This window comes from Macaca mulatta, chromosome 18 (assembly GCF_049350105.2).
Source record: "Macaca mulatta isolate MMU2019108-1 chromosome 18, T2T-MMU8v2.0, whole genome shotgun sequence".
NCBI classification, from domain to species: Eukaryota; Metazoa; Chordata; class Mammalia; order Primates; family Cercopithecidae; genus Macaca; species Macaca mulatta.
The window spans coordinates 16,845,106-16,865,690 of record NC_133423.1 but is presented as its reverse complement, the minus strand read 5'-3'; the positions used below and the strand labels follow the sequence as shown (position 1 = coordinate 16,865,690).

The 20,585-nt window shown below is 38.7% G+C and overlaps 1 protein-coding gene across 1 annotated transcript in view; it reads left to right on the top strand.

Moving 5' to 3' along the window:
* The window catches only part of SERPINB8 (serpin family B member 8), a 53,491-nt gene extending 33,590 nt beyond the window's left edge, over positions 1-19,901 (top strand). The window contains exon 7 of the mRNA XM_077975024.1: positions 19,668-19,901. Within this exon, the coding sequence (XP_077831150.1) occupies positions 19,668-19,673 (6 nt within the window). The 3' untranslated portion in view covers positions 19,674-19,901. The remainder of the gene's footprint in view (positions 1-19,667) is intronic.
* The last annotated feature ends 684 nt before the right edge of the window (positions 19,902-20,585 follow it).

Genomic DNA, 20,585 nt, shown 5'->3' with positions numbered 1-20,585 from the left:
TGTCCTGGAATTTGTGGTGATAGCATCACGACTCTGAATATACTAAAAATCACTGCATTGCACATATTAAAAGGGTACTTTTTAGTATGTAAATTATATCTCAATAAAACTATCATTTAAAAAATGAGACTGGGGACCTAAGGCACTACTGTAAGGAGGCATTCGATTTAAGGATTCTGCTCCCTTCCCCTTCCTCTCCCCTCCCCTTCCCCTCCCCTCCCCTTCCCTTTCCCCTTCCCATTTCCCTTTCCCCTTCCCATTTTCCTTTCTCTTCCCTTTTTTCTTTTCCTTTCTATTTATTTATTTTTTTTGAGACACAGTTCTGCTCTTGTTTCCCAGGCTGGAGTGCAATGGAGTGATCTCTGCTCACGGCAAATTCTGCCTCCTAGGTTCGTTCAAGCAATTCTCATGCCTCAGCCCCCCAAGTGGCTGCGATTACAGGTGCCCACCACCACACTCGGCTAATTTTTGTATTTTTAGTAGAGACAGAGTTTCATCATGTTGGCCACGGTGGTCTCGAACCCCTGACCTCAGGTGATCTGCCTGCCTCAACCTCTGAAAGTGCTGGGGTTATAGGCATGAGCCACCACGCCCGACCCCTGCTTTCTCAACTTTTGTACCCTAGGCACCTGCTTGTCTCGCCCTAATCCAGGCTCAAGTGATAATGCACTGATTCTGGCTACTTTGAAGGGCATCTACTGGGGGACAGCTCTGGGAAACGTTTCTACTTCAGAAAGTCATTTGTTCTGTTCTCTTCCTCTGGACATCTTGGCCTGGACGTGAAATGCTTCCAGTTGCCGAGGCCCCTTGTGACCAACCAGAGGATGAAGTTGGGGCAGTGAAGGATGGCAGAATGTGAGTCTCTGATGACATCATGGGCTGCTGAGTCAGTCTGAAGCCTGCCTCGCTTCTGAACCCCCCGATAGAGGACGTAGCAATGTCCCCAGCCACCTGTTGTCTGAGTCAGGCAGTCTGCATGTGTTTCTGTCATGTGCAGCCCAGGGACAGGGACCGAACTGCTCACACCGCAGCCCCGGGGCTCCAGCGCCAGTGGTGGAAAAGAGCTCAGGTGTCAGGAGTAAGGACGCCTGGCTCTGTATATGGGGTCAGGACCGCTACTAATTACTTGTGGCACACATCATTTTCCTTTCAGGTGAGTCCCTGATACATGTAAGAAATAAAGACCCAAGGTTCCTCTCTACTCTGAAATGGGAATCGGTCACCTCCCTTTGCGTGCTTGAAACAGAAAAGCCCAGGGTCCCAACTTCTCTTGCCTCACCTCCAAAATCCCCTCTATCTAACAGCCCAAGGCGTGGATGAGTCCTTTGCACCACCAGCTTCCCCTGGGTTTTGGCCTCCAGTTAATTTCAAGACACTTTCCCTTTCAGAATCTTTTTTTTTTTGGAGTCCTCCTTGCAAGAGCAGGAGGCGAGCGCGCTCAAGCCAGCCCTGGGTCCCCCGCGGGGCCCTCGCGCGCGGTCACCCGCTCTTCCCGTGGCGGGATGAGGCCCTGGAGAAGCCGGGGAGGGCGGGGGCTGGGGAAGGGGCGTCAGCCGACCCTGCCCCGGGTCCCCCACGCGGCCCTAGCATTTCCCAGGAGGCAGGGACTCACCCTGACCCCGGGTCCACCCTCGGCACCAACCCGTGCCCCGCCGCCGCCTGAGGTCGCCGCCGCCTGCGGTTGTGCCCTTTGAGAAGGAAGGCAGAAGGTCCCCACGCCAGCGGGGGCCGGGATAATGAGATCTGTGGGTGTCTGCAGGACCGAATGGAAGCCCGCGGCACGCTCAGCCCCCAATGCCCTGGAGTCCTGTGTTCTTGTCCATCTGCCCGCATTTCCACCTCCTCTCCTTGCACTCTCTTCTCAGACACCTGCCTGCTGACACCTGGCATCTCTCTTCTCAGAAAAGGTCCTGCTAAAACCAGCACTCCAAATCCACGTCTAAGTGCAAGCACTTCTTGTCCCTCCTAATTCTTTTATTAAGTTCCACGTTGCCGAGCCCCCTTTTCCCCAGCACTGTTCCTGATGCTGAGGTGGGGCCACAGGGACTGACTTCAGAGAGTTTGCCTGGTCAGGTAGCTGCCAATCACAGGAGTAATGACAATGCAGGGATTGATGGGTTAGGCTGAGGAAGTGCAGGTGGGAACGAGTGAAGTGGGGACCCTCTCCAGGGTAGGGACTGGGGAAGCCGCTGAGGCAGAGATGTTGAAGTAAAGGCATAGATTATGTGCAAATTCCGTGCCATTTTATACCAGATACTTGAGCACCGGAGGATACTAGTATCTGTGGGAGGCCCTAGAACCAATCCCCAGTGGATACTGAGGGACAACTCTGTGTGTGTGTGTGTGTGTGTGTGTGTGTGTGTGTGTGTGTGTGTATTATAAGAAATTGGCTCATGCAATTATGGAAACTGGGAAGTGCTAAGATCTGCAGTAAGCAAGCTGGAGATTGAAGAAAGCTGGTGGAGTAGTTCCAGCCTGAATCTGAAGACCTGAGAACCTGGAGAGCTGGTGGTGTAAGTTCCAGTCAGAGGGCAGGAGGAGACTGATGCTCCAATTCCAGTGTCAGACAGGTGAAATTCCCTCTTAGTCAGACATTTTGTTGTACGCAGGCCTTGGGTTGACTGGAGGGGGGGCGAACCACATTAAGGACGGCAGTCAGCTTTATTTGGTGTACCAATTCAAAATGTCAGTCTCACCCAGAAATACCCTCACAGGCATACCTAGCATAATGATGTTCCAAATGTCTGGGCACCCTGTGGCCCGGAAAAGTTGCTACATAAAATTAACCACTGCACATTTTAAAATTATGTTCTATTTGGCCTCTGGAGGAGAGGACACACTCTCTCACTCTGACATGGTATTGCTTTCCTAGTGTGTATTGATTTCTTGTTTAAAATAAAATAATCTCTTTTTAAAGGAAAAACGTTATGGAGTATTTGAGAAAACTATTTTACCTATATCTTTTTAGAGACCAGAAGACAATACTGGTAATTTTAAAGTATTTTTTCAAGAGATAAATTTTCTTAAATACAGAGGAAGACATTGACCAGAGTTTCCAGCCACTCATCATTAAATTTAAAAACCTGGCACTCAGTATTTGCGTAGAACGGCTAACAGACTTGTTTAAAAAAAAAAAGCCTTACAAATTCCTCTCAGTAAGTTGAATTGATAGAAAATAAAAGCAGTATGGAGAATAGGAAAAACGCCCTAGAGAACTTGAGAAATTTATGGCAATCAAATAATTATAATAACTATATTTTGAATTATTTCCAAATTAACTACTTCTAAAATTCACTTACTAATCTGTGGTTATTCATGGTTTGGCATATACCTATTTATAAACTGTGACATTTTAACAGTTAAAAGATTATGATAAGATCACTTTTAAGAGATATATATATATTATTTTAAATAAAAATTATATTTTTATATTTCAGAGTATTTGGAAATTTGAAAGCTTGCTAATTTTTATTTATTGTTACTTCACTTATTTATTTATGTTCATTTTATCTGGCAATGGTGCCACATTGAACATTTTTCTCTACAGAAACTTTTAAGGAATCCTTCTGTTGTTTAGTGTCATTATCTCCAAGAATGTAACAAACTCTCATCTTGTGCCTCCTAACAGGATACACTGAGAAGCACTAGCTTCTTCTATGACATTCTTGCCAAAATTCTCAGCACCTGAATGTAAGTGCAGAAACATCAGACAGAATTGAATTGAGGGATATTCTACCAAATAATTGACTGAAACTCTGCAAAAGAGGCAATGTCATAAAAGATAAGCACTGCGGAGGTGCCACAGGAGGATGTGTGACTAATTACAACCTACGAGTTTCTTTGGGTCCCACAAAAGACCTGAATAAATACAAAAGAAGACATTCAAATGTCCAAGAAGGAAATAAAAAAAAAAGATTTGATTATGGTAGTTATCAAGACATGCATATGAAATGCACAGTGAAATACCACCACAAGTATACCAAAGTAGGTAACATTAAAACTACTGACAACATCAAGAGTGGGCAATGATGTAGAACAACTGGAATTCTCCTACATTTTTGTTGGGAATAAATTAGTAAAGACACTTAGAAATTGGCAATATCTACAAAAGCCTAATAGTGTTGAAGCAAACATTGCACTAAACGAAGTTAAGCATATCCTATAGTCTGAATGCTGTGTTCCACCAAAATTTATATGTTGAAACCCAAAGTCCAATGTGTCAGTATTAAGAGGTGGAACCTTCGGGAGGTGATTAGGTCCTGAGGAAAAAGCTCTCATAAATGGGATTGATGTCCTCATAAAAGAGGCCCCAGAAAACTACCTTGCCCCTCTGCCATGTGAGTATGCAGTGAGAAGGTGCCATCTATGAAGCAGAGAACAAGCCCTCACCAGACATCAAATTTAATGGCACTTTGATCTTGGACTTCCCAGCCTCTAAAACTGTAAGAAAAAAATTTATGTTGTTTATAAGCTACCAAATTTATAGTCTTTTGTTTAGCAGCCTGAACAGACTAAGACAGCCTATAAGGAAGTGTTTATTCAATGCTATTACTGTAGGGGAGAGAGACCGGAACATAGTCTGTGTTCAACTTCACTAAAACAAAGGACTGGAGAGTTTTTGAGAAGTGGGGTGGATATTAGGACATATGGGTTTGCTATTTGGCCTTACCTAAAGGAAAAGTAAGTTTTCTCACATCTTCCTGGCAGAAGGTAGTTTTACAACTCCAAGCAAGGTGCCCACTGACATTAGTCTCCCACCCTCCCACAGAAACAGGGAAATAAGACGCTATCTTCCTTGTGATTTTTGAAACAGCTCCCAGGTCCTTAGGAAACAGTCCTGCATTGAAAAATTGTCAGGAGGCTTTTAAAAAGATTTACATGTCCAAGGAACAGAGAAATCATTCACAATGACAAGTTTTCTAAAGTCAGTGCTCTGATAAAATGGCCATGTGGTTAGGTCATCTGGATTCCATAAGGACTGGGGTGAGAGGGAGATCAGGTGCCTAGAGGCAAGAAGAGACCTATTTAAAGTATAGTTGAACTGAGGGAAAGTTAAGGCTGCCTTAGTACATAGGTATATTCTGTGGCCGAGTGTTATGGCTTGAATTTTTTTGTTTCAAATTCATTTGTTGAAACTCTAAACCCCAATTTGATGTTATTCAGAGATGGGGCCCTTGGGAGGTAATTTGAATTATATGAGATCTTGAGAATAGGACTCACTGTGATGAGATTAATGCCCTTAAAAGAAGAGAGACTAACACACCGAGGAAATGCCATGTGAGGACACAGAGATGGCAGCTGTCCACATCCCAGGGAGAGTGTCCTCTCCAGAACCCAGACATGCTGGACCTCTGATTGCCAACTGCCAACCTCAAAAATGCAAACCAAATTTCTCTTATTTAAGCCACTCAGTCTGTGGTATTGTATTATGGCAGTCAGAGATGATGGAAGTAGAGTGGGGTAATTGACTAGGAGTCTGGAAATACTCTATATCTTGATTTGGTGGTAGTTACATGGATTAAAATTATTAGCTATTATTTTGAAAGTCACTAGGTGTATACTTATGACTAGCGTACTTTGTGTAAGTTCTAATTCAATGAAAAAATAAAGTAAAATAAAAACGTTTGGGGTACAGCTAAAATGGAACTTCATGAGAAATTTGTAGATTTTGATGCCCATGTTAGAGAAAACAAGTCTAAAAGAACCTATGCATCCAACTTAATTAGAAATGTGTAAGTAGAATAAACCCAAATGACTCAGAGGAAAGAAAATACAAAAAATAAAAGAAGATACTTATGAAACAGCAGATAAATGATATAATAGAGAGGATCTACAAAATGAAAATCTGATTCTTTGAAAAAGTAAAATAACCTCCAGAAAGATTAACTGCAATGAAAAAAATACAAGATTGTACAGATAAAAAAGAGTAAAAATGAAAACGGAGACATAATTATAGATGCAGCTGAGATTACAATATAATAATACTATAAACAACTTTATGTCAATATATTTGAAAACCTAAGAGAAACAGAAAAGTCTTCAAGATATATAATTTACAAAACTAAACTTGTAAGGAAAAAAACAACCTCAATGAGCCTATAAACATTTAAAAAATTAAATCAAAAATTTAATGTTCTCCCATAAAGGAAACACCAGTTTCGGATGATTTTACAAGTAAATTTCAGCAAACGAAAAGAAAGAGATGATCTACATTTACAAAAAGAATATCTTGCCATTATTTTTAAAATAAAAGCATACTCTTCAACTGATTTTATAAAGCTAATATAACTTTGATACCTGTATTAGTCCATTCTCTCACTGCTGCTAGAAATACCTGACACTGGTAATTTATAAAGAAAAGAGGCTTAATTGACTCATGGTTCTACAGATTGTACAGGGGAGGCTTCCAGAAACTTAAAATCATGGTGAAAGGTGAAGAGGAAGCAGGCACGTCTTACATGGTTGGAGCAGCAGGAAGAAAGGGAGGAGGTGCTATACTCTTTTATACAATCAGATCTCGTGGTAGGTTACTCACTCTCATGAGAACAGCACCAAGAGGGAAATGGGCCCCCGTGATCCAGTCACCTCCCACACGGCCCTACCTCCAACACTGGGGATTGCAAGTTGACATGAGATTTGGGCGGGAACACAGACCCTATCCGTATCAATACCAAAACCAGAGATAAACTGTACAAGAACACAACATCAAAAGCCAATCTAAACTGATGGATAATAGACATGTTCTTAATTAATATTTTATTACTTAATTTTTAATTAATTGTGACAAATCAAACCGAACGTTATTATAAGAATATTATATGAAAAGTGTTTTGTATCATGAAATGTAAGGTTGGTGCAACTTTTAAAAATAAATTTTTATGTTTAACCAAGTTGGCAGGTTAAATAAAATGAAGGAATTGCTCAATCACTTCAAAAGGTGTAGAACAAAACATTCATTAAGCTTTAACACGTATTCAGGAGAAAAATTCTTAATAAACAAAATAGAGAGGGGATTTCCAGTACTTTTCTTTTTTGAACACAGAGTCTCACTCTGTCACCCAGGCTGGAGTGCAATGGTGCGATCTTGGCTCACTGCAACTTCCACCTCCCAGGTTCAAGCGATTCTCCTGCCTCAACCTCTTGAGTAGCTGGGATAACAGGCCCCTGTCACCATGTCAGCTAAGTTTTTAAAAAATTTTTACTAGAGATAGGGTTTTACCATGTTGGCCAGGCTGGTCTCGAACTCCTGAGCTCAGGTGATCTGCCCGCCTTGGCCTCCCAAAGTGCTAGGATTACAGGCATGAGCCACCATGCCTGGCCCAGTACTCTTATTAAGTAGTGAACTCTAGGTTTTGGCCAGAACAGTATACAAAAGCATAATAATTTGAATAAGAAAACAAAACCATATTCCTAGATTATATGATTATATGACTGCATCACAAATAACAGAGAATTGCAATAAACATACGAGTGCATGTGTCTTTATAGCAGCATAATTTATAATCCTTTGGGTATATACCCAGTAATGGGATGGCTGGGTCATATGGTACATCTAGTTCTAGATCCTTGAGGAATCGCCATACTGTTTTCCATAATGGTTGAACTAGTTTACAATCCCACCAACAGTGTAAAAGTGTTCCTATTTCTCCACATCCTCTCCAGCACCTGTTGTTTCCTGACTTTTTAATGATCGCCATTCTAACTGGTGTGAGATGGTATCTCATTGTGGTTTTGATTTGCATTTCTCTGATGGCCAGTGATGATGAGCATTTTTTCATGTGTCTGTTGGCTGTATGAATGTCTTCTTTTGAGAAATGTCTGTTCATATCCTTTGCCCACTTTTTGATGGGGTTGTTTGTTTTTTTCTTGTAAATTTGTCTGAGTTCTTTGTAGGTTCTGGATATTAGCCCTTTGTCAGATGAGTAGATTGCAAAAATTTTCTCCCATTCTGTAGGTTGCCTGTTCACTCTGATGGTAGTTTCTTTTGCTGTGCAGAAGCTCTTTAGTTTAATGAGATCCCATTTGTCAATTTTGGCTTTTGCTGCTGTTGCTTTTGGTGTTTTAGACATGAAGTCTTTGCCCATGCCTATGTCCTGAATGGTACTACCTAGGTTTTCCTCTAGGATTTTTATGGTATTAGGTCTAACATTTAAGTCTCTAATCCATCTTGAATTAATTTTCGTATAAGGAGTAAGGAAAGGATCCAGTTTCAGCTTTCTACTTATGGCTAGCCAATTTTCCCAGCACCATTTATTAAATAGGGAATCCTTTCCCCATTTCTTGTTTCTCTCAGGTTTGTCAAAGATCAGATGGCTGTAGATGTGTGGTATTATTTCTGAGGACTCTGTTCTGTTCCATTGGTCTATATCTCTGTTTTGGTACCAGTACCATGCTGTTTTGGTTACTGTAGCCTTGTAGCATAGTTTGAAGTCAGGTAGCGTGATGCCTCCAGCTTTGTTCTTTTGACTTAGGATTGTCTTGGAGATGCGGGCTCTTTTTTGGTTCCATATGAACTTTAAAGCAGTTTTTTCCAATTCTGTGAAGAAAGTCATTGGTAGCTTAATGGGGATGGCATTGAATCTATAAATTACCTTGGGCAGTATGGCCATTTTCACGATATTCATTCTTCCTATCCATGAGCATGGTATGTTCTTCCATTTGTTTGTGTCCTCTTTTATTTCACTGAGCAGTGGTTTGTAGTTCTCCTTGAAGAGGTCCTTTACATCCCTTGTAAGTTGGATTCCTAAGTATTTTATTCTCTTTGAAGCAATTGTGAATGGAAGTTCATTCCTGATTTGGCTCTCTGTTTGTCTGTTACTGGTGTATAAGAATGCTTGTGATTTTTGCACATTAATTTTGTATCCTGAGACTTTGCTGAAGTTGCTTATGACACATGCACTCGTATGTTTATTGCAGCACTATTCACAATAGCAAAGACTTGGAATCAACCCAAATGTCCATCAGTGACAGATTGGATTAAGAAAATGTGGCACTTATACACCATGGAATACTATGCAGCCATCAAAAAGGATGAGTTTGTGTCCTTTGTAGGGACATGGATGCAGCTGGAAACCATCATTCTTAGCAATCTATCACAAGAACAGAAAACCAAACACTGCATGTTCTCACTCATAGGTGGGAACTGAACAATGAGATCACTTGGACTCAGGAAGGGGAACATCACACACAGGGGCCTGTCATGGGGAGGGGGGAGGGGGGAGGGATTGCATTGGGAGTTATACCTGATGTAAATGACGAGTTGATGGGTGCAGCACACCAACATGGCACAAGTATACATATGTAACAAACCTGCACGTTATGCACATGTACCCTACAACTTAAAGTATAATAATAATAAATAAATTAAAAAAAAACAAATAACAGAGAATTATTAAATTCTCTATTATTCAAATATACTCAAATTATTCAAATATTATTTAAATTATAAATTATTCAAATATAATTCAAAAACAATTTTAGCATAGCAGATGAAAATCACTATAGGTTATACACTAGAGCCTAAACACTAGTCAGATGCTGGGGTTCAAACTCCAGTCTTGTACTTGCTAGAGATTGTAGAGGGGTGAATTATTGAACCCTCTCAGTGCTTCAGTCTCCTAATCTGAGAAGTGGTTATGATAACAGGACCTAGCTCATAGAGTTGTTGAGAGGATTTAATCAGTATATAAAGAGATTAGCTCAGGACCTGGTACGGTAGAACACAGCATACTATTAGTAACTATCATTATTTTACAAGAGCAAGTTGCATTTTTATGCATCTAAATAGCAATAGTTAGAGAATGTCATTAAATCTGCACTAACCCCAAACCATAAGATTCTTAGGAATAATAATTAACAAAAAATAAGCAAGATTGTTATGTTGAAAGTTGTCAAATGCTATAGAATATCATTAAAGATGACCAAAATAAATGGAGCTATTTCATGTCATTCATAGAAAGGCCTTGAGTTGAAAAGTTGTCAGTTCTCCCCCACTTGTCTTATTGATGCAATGCAATTCCAGTCCAAATCCTAGCAATGTTTTCTGTGGAATTTGAAACATGTATTTAAAATTTTATATAAATAAGCAAAGGGCCAAAATAACCAAGATACTTCTAAAGAAAAAGATCAAGTTGAGAAGATTCGCTTTAGCAGACATTAAAACTTATTATAAAACTCTAGTGATGTAGCGTGGTGTGTACACAGGGATAGACAAACAGATCAATGGCACAGAATAGAGAGCTGAGCTCAGAAGTGTAATTCTCTTCATATGTGGAAATGCGAGATGATAAAGAACTGGCATTAGAGATCCGCAGGGAAATGACAGTGTGCTAGGAAAACTGATTTTCCTTATGTAAAACATGAAAACAAAAGAATTGCTGACAACCCATTTATGCCGGAAGCTGCACATTTATTTTTGTGAAAAATTAGACCTTGATGATGACCTTGAGCAGCTGGATATCAATAATGCCCACAAGCTTAGCATTCCAATAATGGGACACTAGGCATAAATGGGCTAATAACTTAAATGTTAAAAAAATTAAAGTTCTACCGGAAAATATGGCAAAATAATTTATAACCTTAGTGAAGGATTTTTGTCATATGTTTGAAAAAATCAACATTAAAATACATGTATTTAAATTACTTTAAAAATATATCATAAAAATTATAAAAATACAAACACAAACTAAGAGATGAGAGTTTAACACATTTAACCATAAAAAGATAATTATCTTAAATATAAAGTATTTCCATGAAAGAATCTGTAAGAAAAAGGCAAACAACCACATTGAAAAATAGACAAAGATCTGAACAGCTACTTCACAAGAGAAAATAATAAAAGGCCAATGATCAATATCACTAATAAGAAAAACTAAAATAGAAATTAGAGAATAGACTCACGTTTAAAAAGTCTGTTGATACCAAATCTTGGCAAAGATCAATAACAGTCCTTGCACATGGCTGGTGGGAACAGGCATTGGTCAAACCACTTAGGAAGATGATCTCGCATAACTTAGTAAAGCTAAGATTTTCTACTCCCAGTTAGAAACCCTAAAGAAGCTCTTGCATATATGTTCAGAATACATGCAAAATCATGTTCATAGCAAGAAAAATAAATATAAACAATAAACAATCATTCAAAGGAACAAATGATATTGCACCATACAGTAGAATCAGAGCCATCATCTTGCTCAGTTCTGGTGCACTGTTCCCATAGTCAGCACTATTCACATAGAACACAATGTCACTAATACTGTTGGGAGGTTGTACAGCTTTGGATGGAATACCACACATTATGGAAAATTAATTAATGACAGCTACCAACATAAAACATCATGCAGAGCAAAAATAGCAGGTGTCAATTCCTTTTGTATAAAATCCAGGAATAGGTAAACTGATCATTATGTTTTTTAAGGTGCATATATATGGCAAAGGCATAATAAAGTAATTATTAACACAAAATACACGATAGTGTTAAATCTGGGGGAAGAAAAGAATGTGATCCATCAGATCAATAGGAACTCCAAAGTCATTTATGATCTTCTGTTTATTAAACTGGGTAGTGGATATTAGATGTTTATTCAACTTACTATATATATAATATATATATATACACACACATTGTTTTATGAGTATGATGTATTTCACAATAAAAATAAATTTAACAAAAGAATGAACAAATCGTGGTATAAGATGATGTGACAAGAACTAAAATCAGCTAAGGGAGATGAATCTAAGTTAGGTAAATTTTATAATCAAACTAAGTGTAATTTCCCTATTAAAAGACAAAAATCTTTTAGATTGGCAATAAACGACTTTCAGTTAGCATATCTCAAATAAAGTGACAAGAAATATAAATGTGAAATGATAGGCAAAGATGTATCAGGCAAATTTAAACAAAAGGACATCAGGTATCAGGCTATTAATATAAAAATATAGACTTTAATGAAATAAACAAAAAAGCAGAAATTCTGTCATTTAGTATAGAAAAGGATATGATTCATAGTGAAGATAAAATTCAAACTTTAATGTGCCTCTTTCAATGTTGGACAGATGAGCATAAAAATAGAAAATTAATAAAAAGCTGAATATTACACTGTGCTTAAGACCCACATTAAGACCTATTTTTGTATATCTTCACGCTTCTGCAATTAAGATCTTGATGTAATTATCAGTGTCCATACAAGTGTGTATTTCATCATTGGTGCCTATATTGTTGTCACTGCAAGTTATTTTTGGTGCTGTATTTTTTGAGAGAGCTGCCATTAAGTTTGAAACAATGTATTGTTATTTGAAGTTGAACATTTATTGTGAATGCTGAAAATTACTGAAATGGAATGGTGATGCAATAGTTGATATTAGGGAAGCAAATACATTTGGATGAGTGAGTGAAATTTCCTATTTTCCTGCAAAGCAATGGCCATGTTTTATAGGGCGTAAGAAAGGCAGACACCCTCCTTACAAGTGGAAGCTGGGCTATTGTATAAACTATCACATACCACAGGAAATAATGCAAACACCAAAACTTACAGAAATGGTTTCAGCAGCTGGGAAGAAAATCTGAGTTAATAGTATTATGTTTGGTAACATTTAAAAGTGTTTCATAATGCCCATGTCCTAAAGTTCCTGATGGTACAATAAGCAATATTGGGATGAAAAATGAGCATTTATGACTTTAACACCCACAACTATTTAAAAGTGTCAGACTGAATATGTTTTGAAATTATCTTACAAATATTTAATTTTACATATAATCAAGACTAATATATAATAAACACATCTAAACATATCTAAAATAACTGTTTACATATTTTAAAATAACAATTCAAGTGAAAGAAAATGTGGATCATAAGTCAATTGTCAGAGCTTTTATTTCCTTAGTGATATGTGAAATGATAATACATTTTAGAGCTGAGGTCATATTAGCATTTATGAAACAAGGTACAATTTATTTATTTATTTCCTTCCCATCTTACTGTCTAGAAAGTATACACTTCAAATGCTGGGCCCTCTGAATTGATCTTTTACAGCTCAACTTGTCTGTTTTCCATTCTTAAATCCTGAGAGATTCTCTGAACTTTTTCTCTTAGCTCTTCTGGTTTCTTTTTTCAACAATATTCTAAACTTCACAAACTGACTATCTTGCCTTTTGGTTATTCCTTTTTAATATCTGTGTATGTATGCGTGTGTGTGTGTGTGTGTGTGTGTGTAATGACTTCTTGAGTTAGCTAAAAATGCTAATCAAAATTTTTAATATTCCTGTCTGAAATGTTTCTTTCAGAGTCAGCTCTTCTGAGTGTCAATCTTGGTTGCTGCACTGCAAACTAATGATGTTCTCCACAGCTCCTTGTAAATGTTGATTGTCCATTCATATCTAGTAATGATAATTTTGATTATTGAGGTAGGTAGCTGATTTACGTAATCTCTACTGCTGAACACATGAGACACATGTCTCGCGAAGTGTGACTAATTGGGCAGCCTGCTTTTTATGGACAAATATGTCGACCTGCATTCTGCGCAGGCAAAGAAGCCCGGTGGGGTGGCCCCCTTCTAGCTACTTCCACTCCCCTTCCTCTGTCTTCACTACCTTGAATTTCAGAATTAGATGAGTTCTACTATTGGGCTCTATCAGTCATGTTAAAATCTCCTTTTCTCTCAGGGCAGATTTTAAGAATTACTTTACAAAATAAGTCCACAATTTTTTTCTTTAGGGAGTAATTCTGGGTTGCCGATTACTCTGCCAACAGAAAGATGGGAGCCATGGACCCATTGGGTTCTGCCTCTTTCTTCCCTCCCTCCAGTCAGTGTCTGCTGGCTCATGAATCAGTCTGAGAATTCGGATTCCCCCCAGTGCCTGGCATTCTTCTTTATGTACACTGAGCAAGTTCCTCCACCCTGATTTATCCTTCAACATTCTGCCATATACATTATTACTTCCAGAAATCAACTCAAACTTTCCAGCTACCATGGAATACCCTCCTATCTCTCCAATTTTCTTTGGTATGTTTCCTTTTCCCATTCTTACAGTCATTACAATAGGATATTTAGAGGTAAAGGAGGCAAGCATATGTTCTTTATCTACTCTCACATGCCAATAGATTGCTATTTATGGATTGTCTACTTTTGCCATTTCCTATTGTGGTAGTGAAGGTTATAATAATGAGCAAAAGAGATGCAAAACAATATAATTATTAGCTGTCCTAACTAAGTGTTAAGCAAGGAAGTAAAGAATGCCATGAAAAGGTAACCTGGGAGACATATTTAGATTGGCAGTGAGGGAAACCCTCTTTGAGAAAGTACCATTTAAGATCTAAATTTTGAGTAAGGCTATGTTAATGGGGAAAGGTGTTCCGGAAAGAAGGAAGGGCATGTGCAAATTCCTGATGGTGAAAGATGACGCTTATTGAAGGCGAACAGAAACAGTGTCTATGTGGAAGTAGAGTTATAAACCAGAAGGGGAATGGTAGCAAAAGAAACTAACGAGGCCGGTAGATTTGGGACATCAACGTTGTTAAGTTAAGCCACGAAAAAGACTTATATTTAATTATTCATGCTATTGGCACCTTAAAGAGTTTTGAGTTCAGGAGGGAAATACTTAAATTTGCAGTGTCTAAAGGTAATTTGGACTACTATATGGAGAATAAAATAAAAGGAGGCAAAAATAGAAACAAGAAGCCCAGTGAGGATATCATTTTAATAGTTCTGGGCAAGAGATGAGTGACATTAATTGAAAGTAGTGGAGGAGTGTATGTAGAAAAGGAAATTGTTAGAGACATATTTCAGGGAGGAATTATATGTTCTTATGTGGACAGAATGTACCAGACTAGGTACGGGAATGGTGAGGGCAGATAAATTATACAAGGATTCGGGATAAGCAAAGGACTGAAAAGAGGTGCCTTTCTTGCTGAAGGCTTTGGGTGACATGGGGACCAAGGGTTCCATTTTGAACCTGTTACAACTGAGGTTCCTGCAATGTATACATTTAAATTTCACACAGGTAGCCTCGTAGCTGGGTATGAAACTTGGGAAAGAGTTCCAGATGGATGAAAGGGCCCTGGGAATGGCTGGGAATGCTGAAGACCTCAGAAGAGAGAGGGTGGTCTGAGCAGCCTATCAGCAATCCTTCCTCGTGCCAACTCTCTCCGTCTTTTCATGCCAGACTCCTTTCACTGCAGTAATCCTGTTTCATAAATAATATATCTTGTTTTCTGTTGCATATTCCAAACAGTTTCCACACATTATCTCTGGATTCTGCGGGACATCATTTTCAGATTATCTTTTTTCTGAGTATTTTGCGTGCTGCTTCTTTTTGTTTGATCGGAGATTGTTTATCTCCTCAGGCTCCATGCTGTTTTGAAAAATTTCTACTTATTCTTGAAAAAATGTGAGACCTGTGTATCTGGAAGGCAGACTGAGCTACCTAGATTCAAATCCTTTAGCCAGTTTCTCAAAGGCTAGTGATCTGAATATCTCATCTATTGAGTCATCCTCAGGCTCTCTCCTATTAAGCACATTAAAAAATAATAATAATAATAATAAATCTTACCTTTTGGCCCTTTTTATTTTTTCTCCTATCTATAGTGTTTAATTCTGTAGGCTCCAGGTTTTAGGATGCACCATGCCTTCGCCAGCCCTCCATTCTTTTTGCCCATTATTCTTCCAGAACATACCATATTCTAGAAGCATCATGGGCAAAAAGTTTTTGTCCCTGTGGCTGTTGTCATGTGTCAGACACACCTAACTTCAGAGGGCATCGGCCTGCCCAGTTGTGGAGGTGGACAAATACCAGGGTCCAGCATTTGGTGAACTTCAACTTCAGCCCTCATCAGGGCTGTCTCAGTAACCGGGCAAGGGTGCATTTGTAGATCGACTTCAGAAACTGGCTCCACGGAGGCAGGGAAGGCAGTTGCTAACAATTCCAAGTCACTAACTAGTTATATGACCTTGACCAAGTTACTTAAAGTCCTTTGGGCTCAAATTCTCCTTTGAAACATAAAAGGGTTTGCCTAGATGATCCCTAAGAGACTTCCAGCTTGACATTCTCTAACAAATCTGCAGCACAAGACTATTTTGGGCCATATGCTTTCCTTTCTGCATTGAGATTTTTCATTACTTTGTAAGCTTTTCTTATTTCAAAGATGACTTTCGCTGTTAAAAATCTAACTTCACTCTAGTGTGCTTGTTATGTCGATACCTTTTTCATTTCAGTTAAGGGCTTTGATGATAGTTTCCAGTGAGAGCATGGCAAAATAAAATCATGTTTTCTGTTCTAACATTTGTTTCATCTTCATCTTTTGTCAGCGGAAATACTGCTATTTGTCATTTCAACATTTTCCAGCGACACCTCTTTCCTCATTTGGAGCCTTTGAAGTTTCTCTCATTAGAATGAAGGCCTTTGCCAACAGTTCTCCAGGGCTGCTGCTTATGTCAGAGAAAGGGGTTTAGGCAAGCCTACTTAAGTGTTAAGCAATGTCTCTAGGCAATCTCCTTCTCCTCCTAATAAAAAGAGTGACATTCAATTAGAGAACCAAGGCTTGGAGGAAAAGCCTGCCGCAGGGCTCAGTGGCTCAGGTTGCTTCAGTGCTACTGTATGTTAGAAAGCTTATTTATACCAGACAGACTCTAGACACCTTTTCCCCTGGAAAGAGTCCATGACCTGACAATTCCTTCCCAGAAAGAGGGCTGGGAGTCTGGGCCTGAGGGCTGAGGGGAGAGCTGACCCGGTATCCCTTTCTGAGAAGCACACTGGTGACTGAAGTGTGCAGTCAAGTCCTTCATCCAGGAAAGGCTTTGCTTATCCAATCGTTCACAATGGTTTTCAGCAGGTACAGAAAGAAAGCTTTCCAGCTATCTCTACTGAGACCATTTTTCCCAGATCCCAAATTAGGGCACAACACAAGTGTGTTTTGGGAGACAACAGATTTAAAATTAGGTTGATTCCATGAAACCCAGGACCCACCTATGATATAATTCTTCAATGCACGGTAGATTGCCATAAGGTTTTTGTTTTGTTTTGTTTGTTTCGTTTAGGTAGAGAGAAAAATCAACATGGGAGGAAGAGATAAACTTTTTTATTCTAAGGGAAGCCAGTGATTAAAAAGGGGTTTATGGGAAAGTCACAGAGATTCAATATTTGAATAGGAAGGCAGTTTAGGAATATTCTAAATGCCTCCCTTATTTTATGGAATCAAAACCCAGAGAGTTCATATGGCTTGCTCAGCACTAAGCACAGATCCTTAAACATGACGACAGTTAATGTTTTCAGATTTCATAAGGAGCATACATCTTGTTGGTGGAAGTCCTGAATTATGGGTGTGGAAGACAAATGGGGGCCATGAGACCACTGTTGAAGAGCTGCTGAAGTTTCAAATCCCTCATTTTCCACGGTATGTTCTAAACCTTGCTCTAAGTCCTAAGTTTGCATTATTAGAAGTAGTAACAGAGAGCTGTTTTTGCACTTCCTTCTAGATTTGTAGATCTTCATCTGTCAACGTATGAAAAGAGAAATCGTGGCATCGTGCTTGATCTCTACCTCTCTGGTGCCCCTATAGCCAGTAAAAAAACCTGTCTGTTCACAGCTCCACATACATTTTCCCTCTTCCCAATGCCTAATTAGCTCTACTGCTTTAGTCTGAAGACTAGACTGTCCCTTCCTGACCCTATTCTTTTAATTGATATTAGGGTCATAATTTTACAAAGTAAATACAGTTATACCACACTCCATTTTTCGGTGAAGTGAAGACAGTTGAGCAGAAGCTTCCTGTTCCCCTGCTCACTCTTCTCTTGACTTGGTTACAAATAGACCTCCAGGAATCCTTCAGCTAGAGTCAGGATTAGGCCAAGGATGATTTCTTTCTACATGAATTCTAGTGTGATTTAAAAAGTGCTTTAAAAATACTCAGGTACTTGGACACAGGGTAGGGAACATCACACACTGGGGCCTGTTGTGGGGAGGGGGCAGCGGGGAGGGATAGCATTAGGAGATATACCGAATGTAAATGACGAGTTAATGGGTGCAGCACACCAACATGGCACATGTATACATATGTAACAAACCTGCACGTTGTGCACATGTACCCTAGAACTTAAAGTATATATTAAAAAAATACTCAGTTACAAAACTACTGATTCTAAAACAAGCTTTTCCTATGAGGGTAGGAATCAGGTATAACTTTTATTGTACCCCATCAAGGAAGAGAGACAAACTATGTGGGTAGAGATCCATAGGTCAATCTGATTGACTTGATGATGATAATGAAGTTAACAAAAACAAGCACAATTTTTCAGTATGTTCTACAATGCTAGGCCCTGTATTAATAGTGCCTGTACATGAACTAGCTGAATCTTCACAAAGCCCCAATGTGTTAAGATCCCCTCCTCCTCATTTTATATATGGGAAAAAAACTTATTATTGAGAGATTTGACATAATGGACCCCAAATCAAACACCTAATAAGAAGCAAAGAAGGATTTGAACTCACTGGATTGAACTTCCCTACAGATACCCTGATCATTAGAGACAGCAGCAGCCTCTGCAGAGTGTGAACCACGCTGCACACCATCAGCCTCCTACCTTCTTTCCAAAGAGGATAAGTAAAATGATCATGATTGTCCATATGGAATTTATTTGACTCTTGTTTTGGCTGGAGATAAAAATTTTCTTATAGACATACTAGTTATAATAATAATTTTAAAACGCCACCCTATTTAGAGCTACATTACATACCATTCTGGTCACAATCACAATTGTCCCAGGTTTGAATTTCTTTCAGAAGTTCAAAAACAGACTAAAAACATTTCCAATATGATACCACTTGGTGTCGCTATTAGTCTGTATGAATTGAACGAGTGACGCTTTCCTTCTCACGTAGTCTAGACAAATGGCAACTTTTTTATTTTAAAGAAATACTTTCAGGCTAACCTGGAATGGATCTATCAGAATTCAGCTAACATTCTTGGTTTTTAATTTTATTTTTCCACAATGTAACAGTGATCAACTTTAGGTTTATTTCAGAAGACACATTCCTGAACAAATACGTCTTCGGTAATTAAAAATAAAAAGGCTCAGTTATTGCATGCAAGTCTCTTGGTGCTTTGAATGAAAACAAAAGAACCATAAGGAAACCCTTAAAAGTGTTATCAAGAGCAAATCAATGCAAAGTGAATTGGAATGCTTAGAATTGATTTCTTACAACTAGTAATTTGATTAATATTACTCATGTACTTTCATTCTGCAGAAGATTTTGTAAACAGGTAGATCTATTAAAGTGGGTAGAAAAAATAGGTATTGAATAATTATGAGCTAAAGACATTGTGTTAAGTGATTTACATGTATAAAGTCTAATCATCATTATGACCATTTTAATTCTTTACCTTTGTTTACTGTTTTGCAGATAACTTTTAATGACTTATGAGACAGAGGGCAAATATTAAAAATACTCAGGGAAACCATTAGAAACAAAGGAAATACAGGGAAAACATCTATGAGTTACACTTCCTATTTTTTCTGGTTTTATGAAAGCGTTCCAACGTTTATTAGACACACCTTGATATTGAAGTGCATATTTTCCTGGTTCTTGCTAAGATCATCAGAATACTTCAGGGCTTTAGGAAAAATATTAAAAACAAACAAAGTCAAAGAGAAAATGAATGTCTCTCATTTTTTTTTAGTTCTAAGGATTCTAACCTCCACTATGAGCAAACACCAGCTGGGCGAAGATCAAAGGCGGCTCAGATGCATGAGAGCCAACTACATCATGACTGTCACAATCTTTATGCTGGTACAGATTTCATCCTCAGGTCTGGAGCTGTATAGAAAACTGCCTACTGGAAATTGTCTTTCAGATGTCTGCAGGCATTTCACACTTAACATATTTCAAAATAAAGACATTTTCCATCCCTGCATCTGCTGCACCCCATACAGCCTTCATGTGATTTACCACCTGTTATTCCAGTGTCTCTGAACAGCACCATCATCCAGTCAGTTCTCCAAGCCAGAAACCCGGCAGTCATCTTAGACTTCCCCTTTCTCTCACCTTCTGCATCCTGTCACTTCTGTCTTCCTTGCCTACTTGTCCTGTGTGTACTGCTACATCTCATAATCTGTCTTCATTTCTCTGTACCTAGGGCCAGTGCTTAGTTCAAGTCTTCATCATTTCTCTCTTGGAAAAAGACTGTTATTTCTTAACTCTTGCTCCCACTTCTCCTCTACTCCATCCTCCAGATTATTGCCAGAACCAATCACAGAAATCTAATTGAACCATACACCTGTTCACAACTTTCCAATAGCTAACCATTAGCTATAGGATAAACCACTCTCTTTCACATTATATAAGAAAAACCTTTAGTATCTACCCCATGTTTAATACTACACTACACTGTTAAGATTTATGCCACAGCAACACTGACCTACGCAGTAAGTGGTCAATACATTTTGGTTGAATTAATAAAGATAAGTGACAGTGTGATTTGATGGCCCATGAACTCCCGTATCAACCTCACCAATTGTCACCTCACCATTAAAACTATCTCCTTCCAGCCCTGAAAGTTTCATTGGGTTCAAAATGGGAAAAGAAAAGAAAACATGAA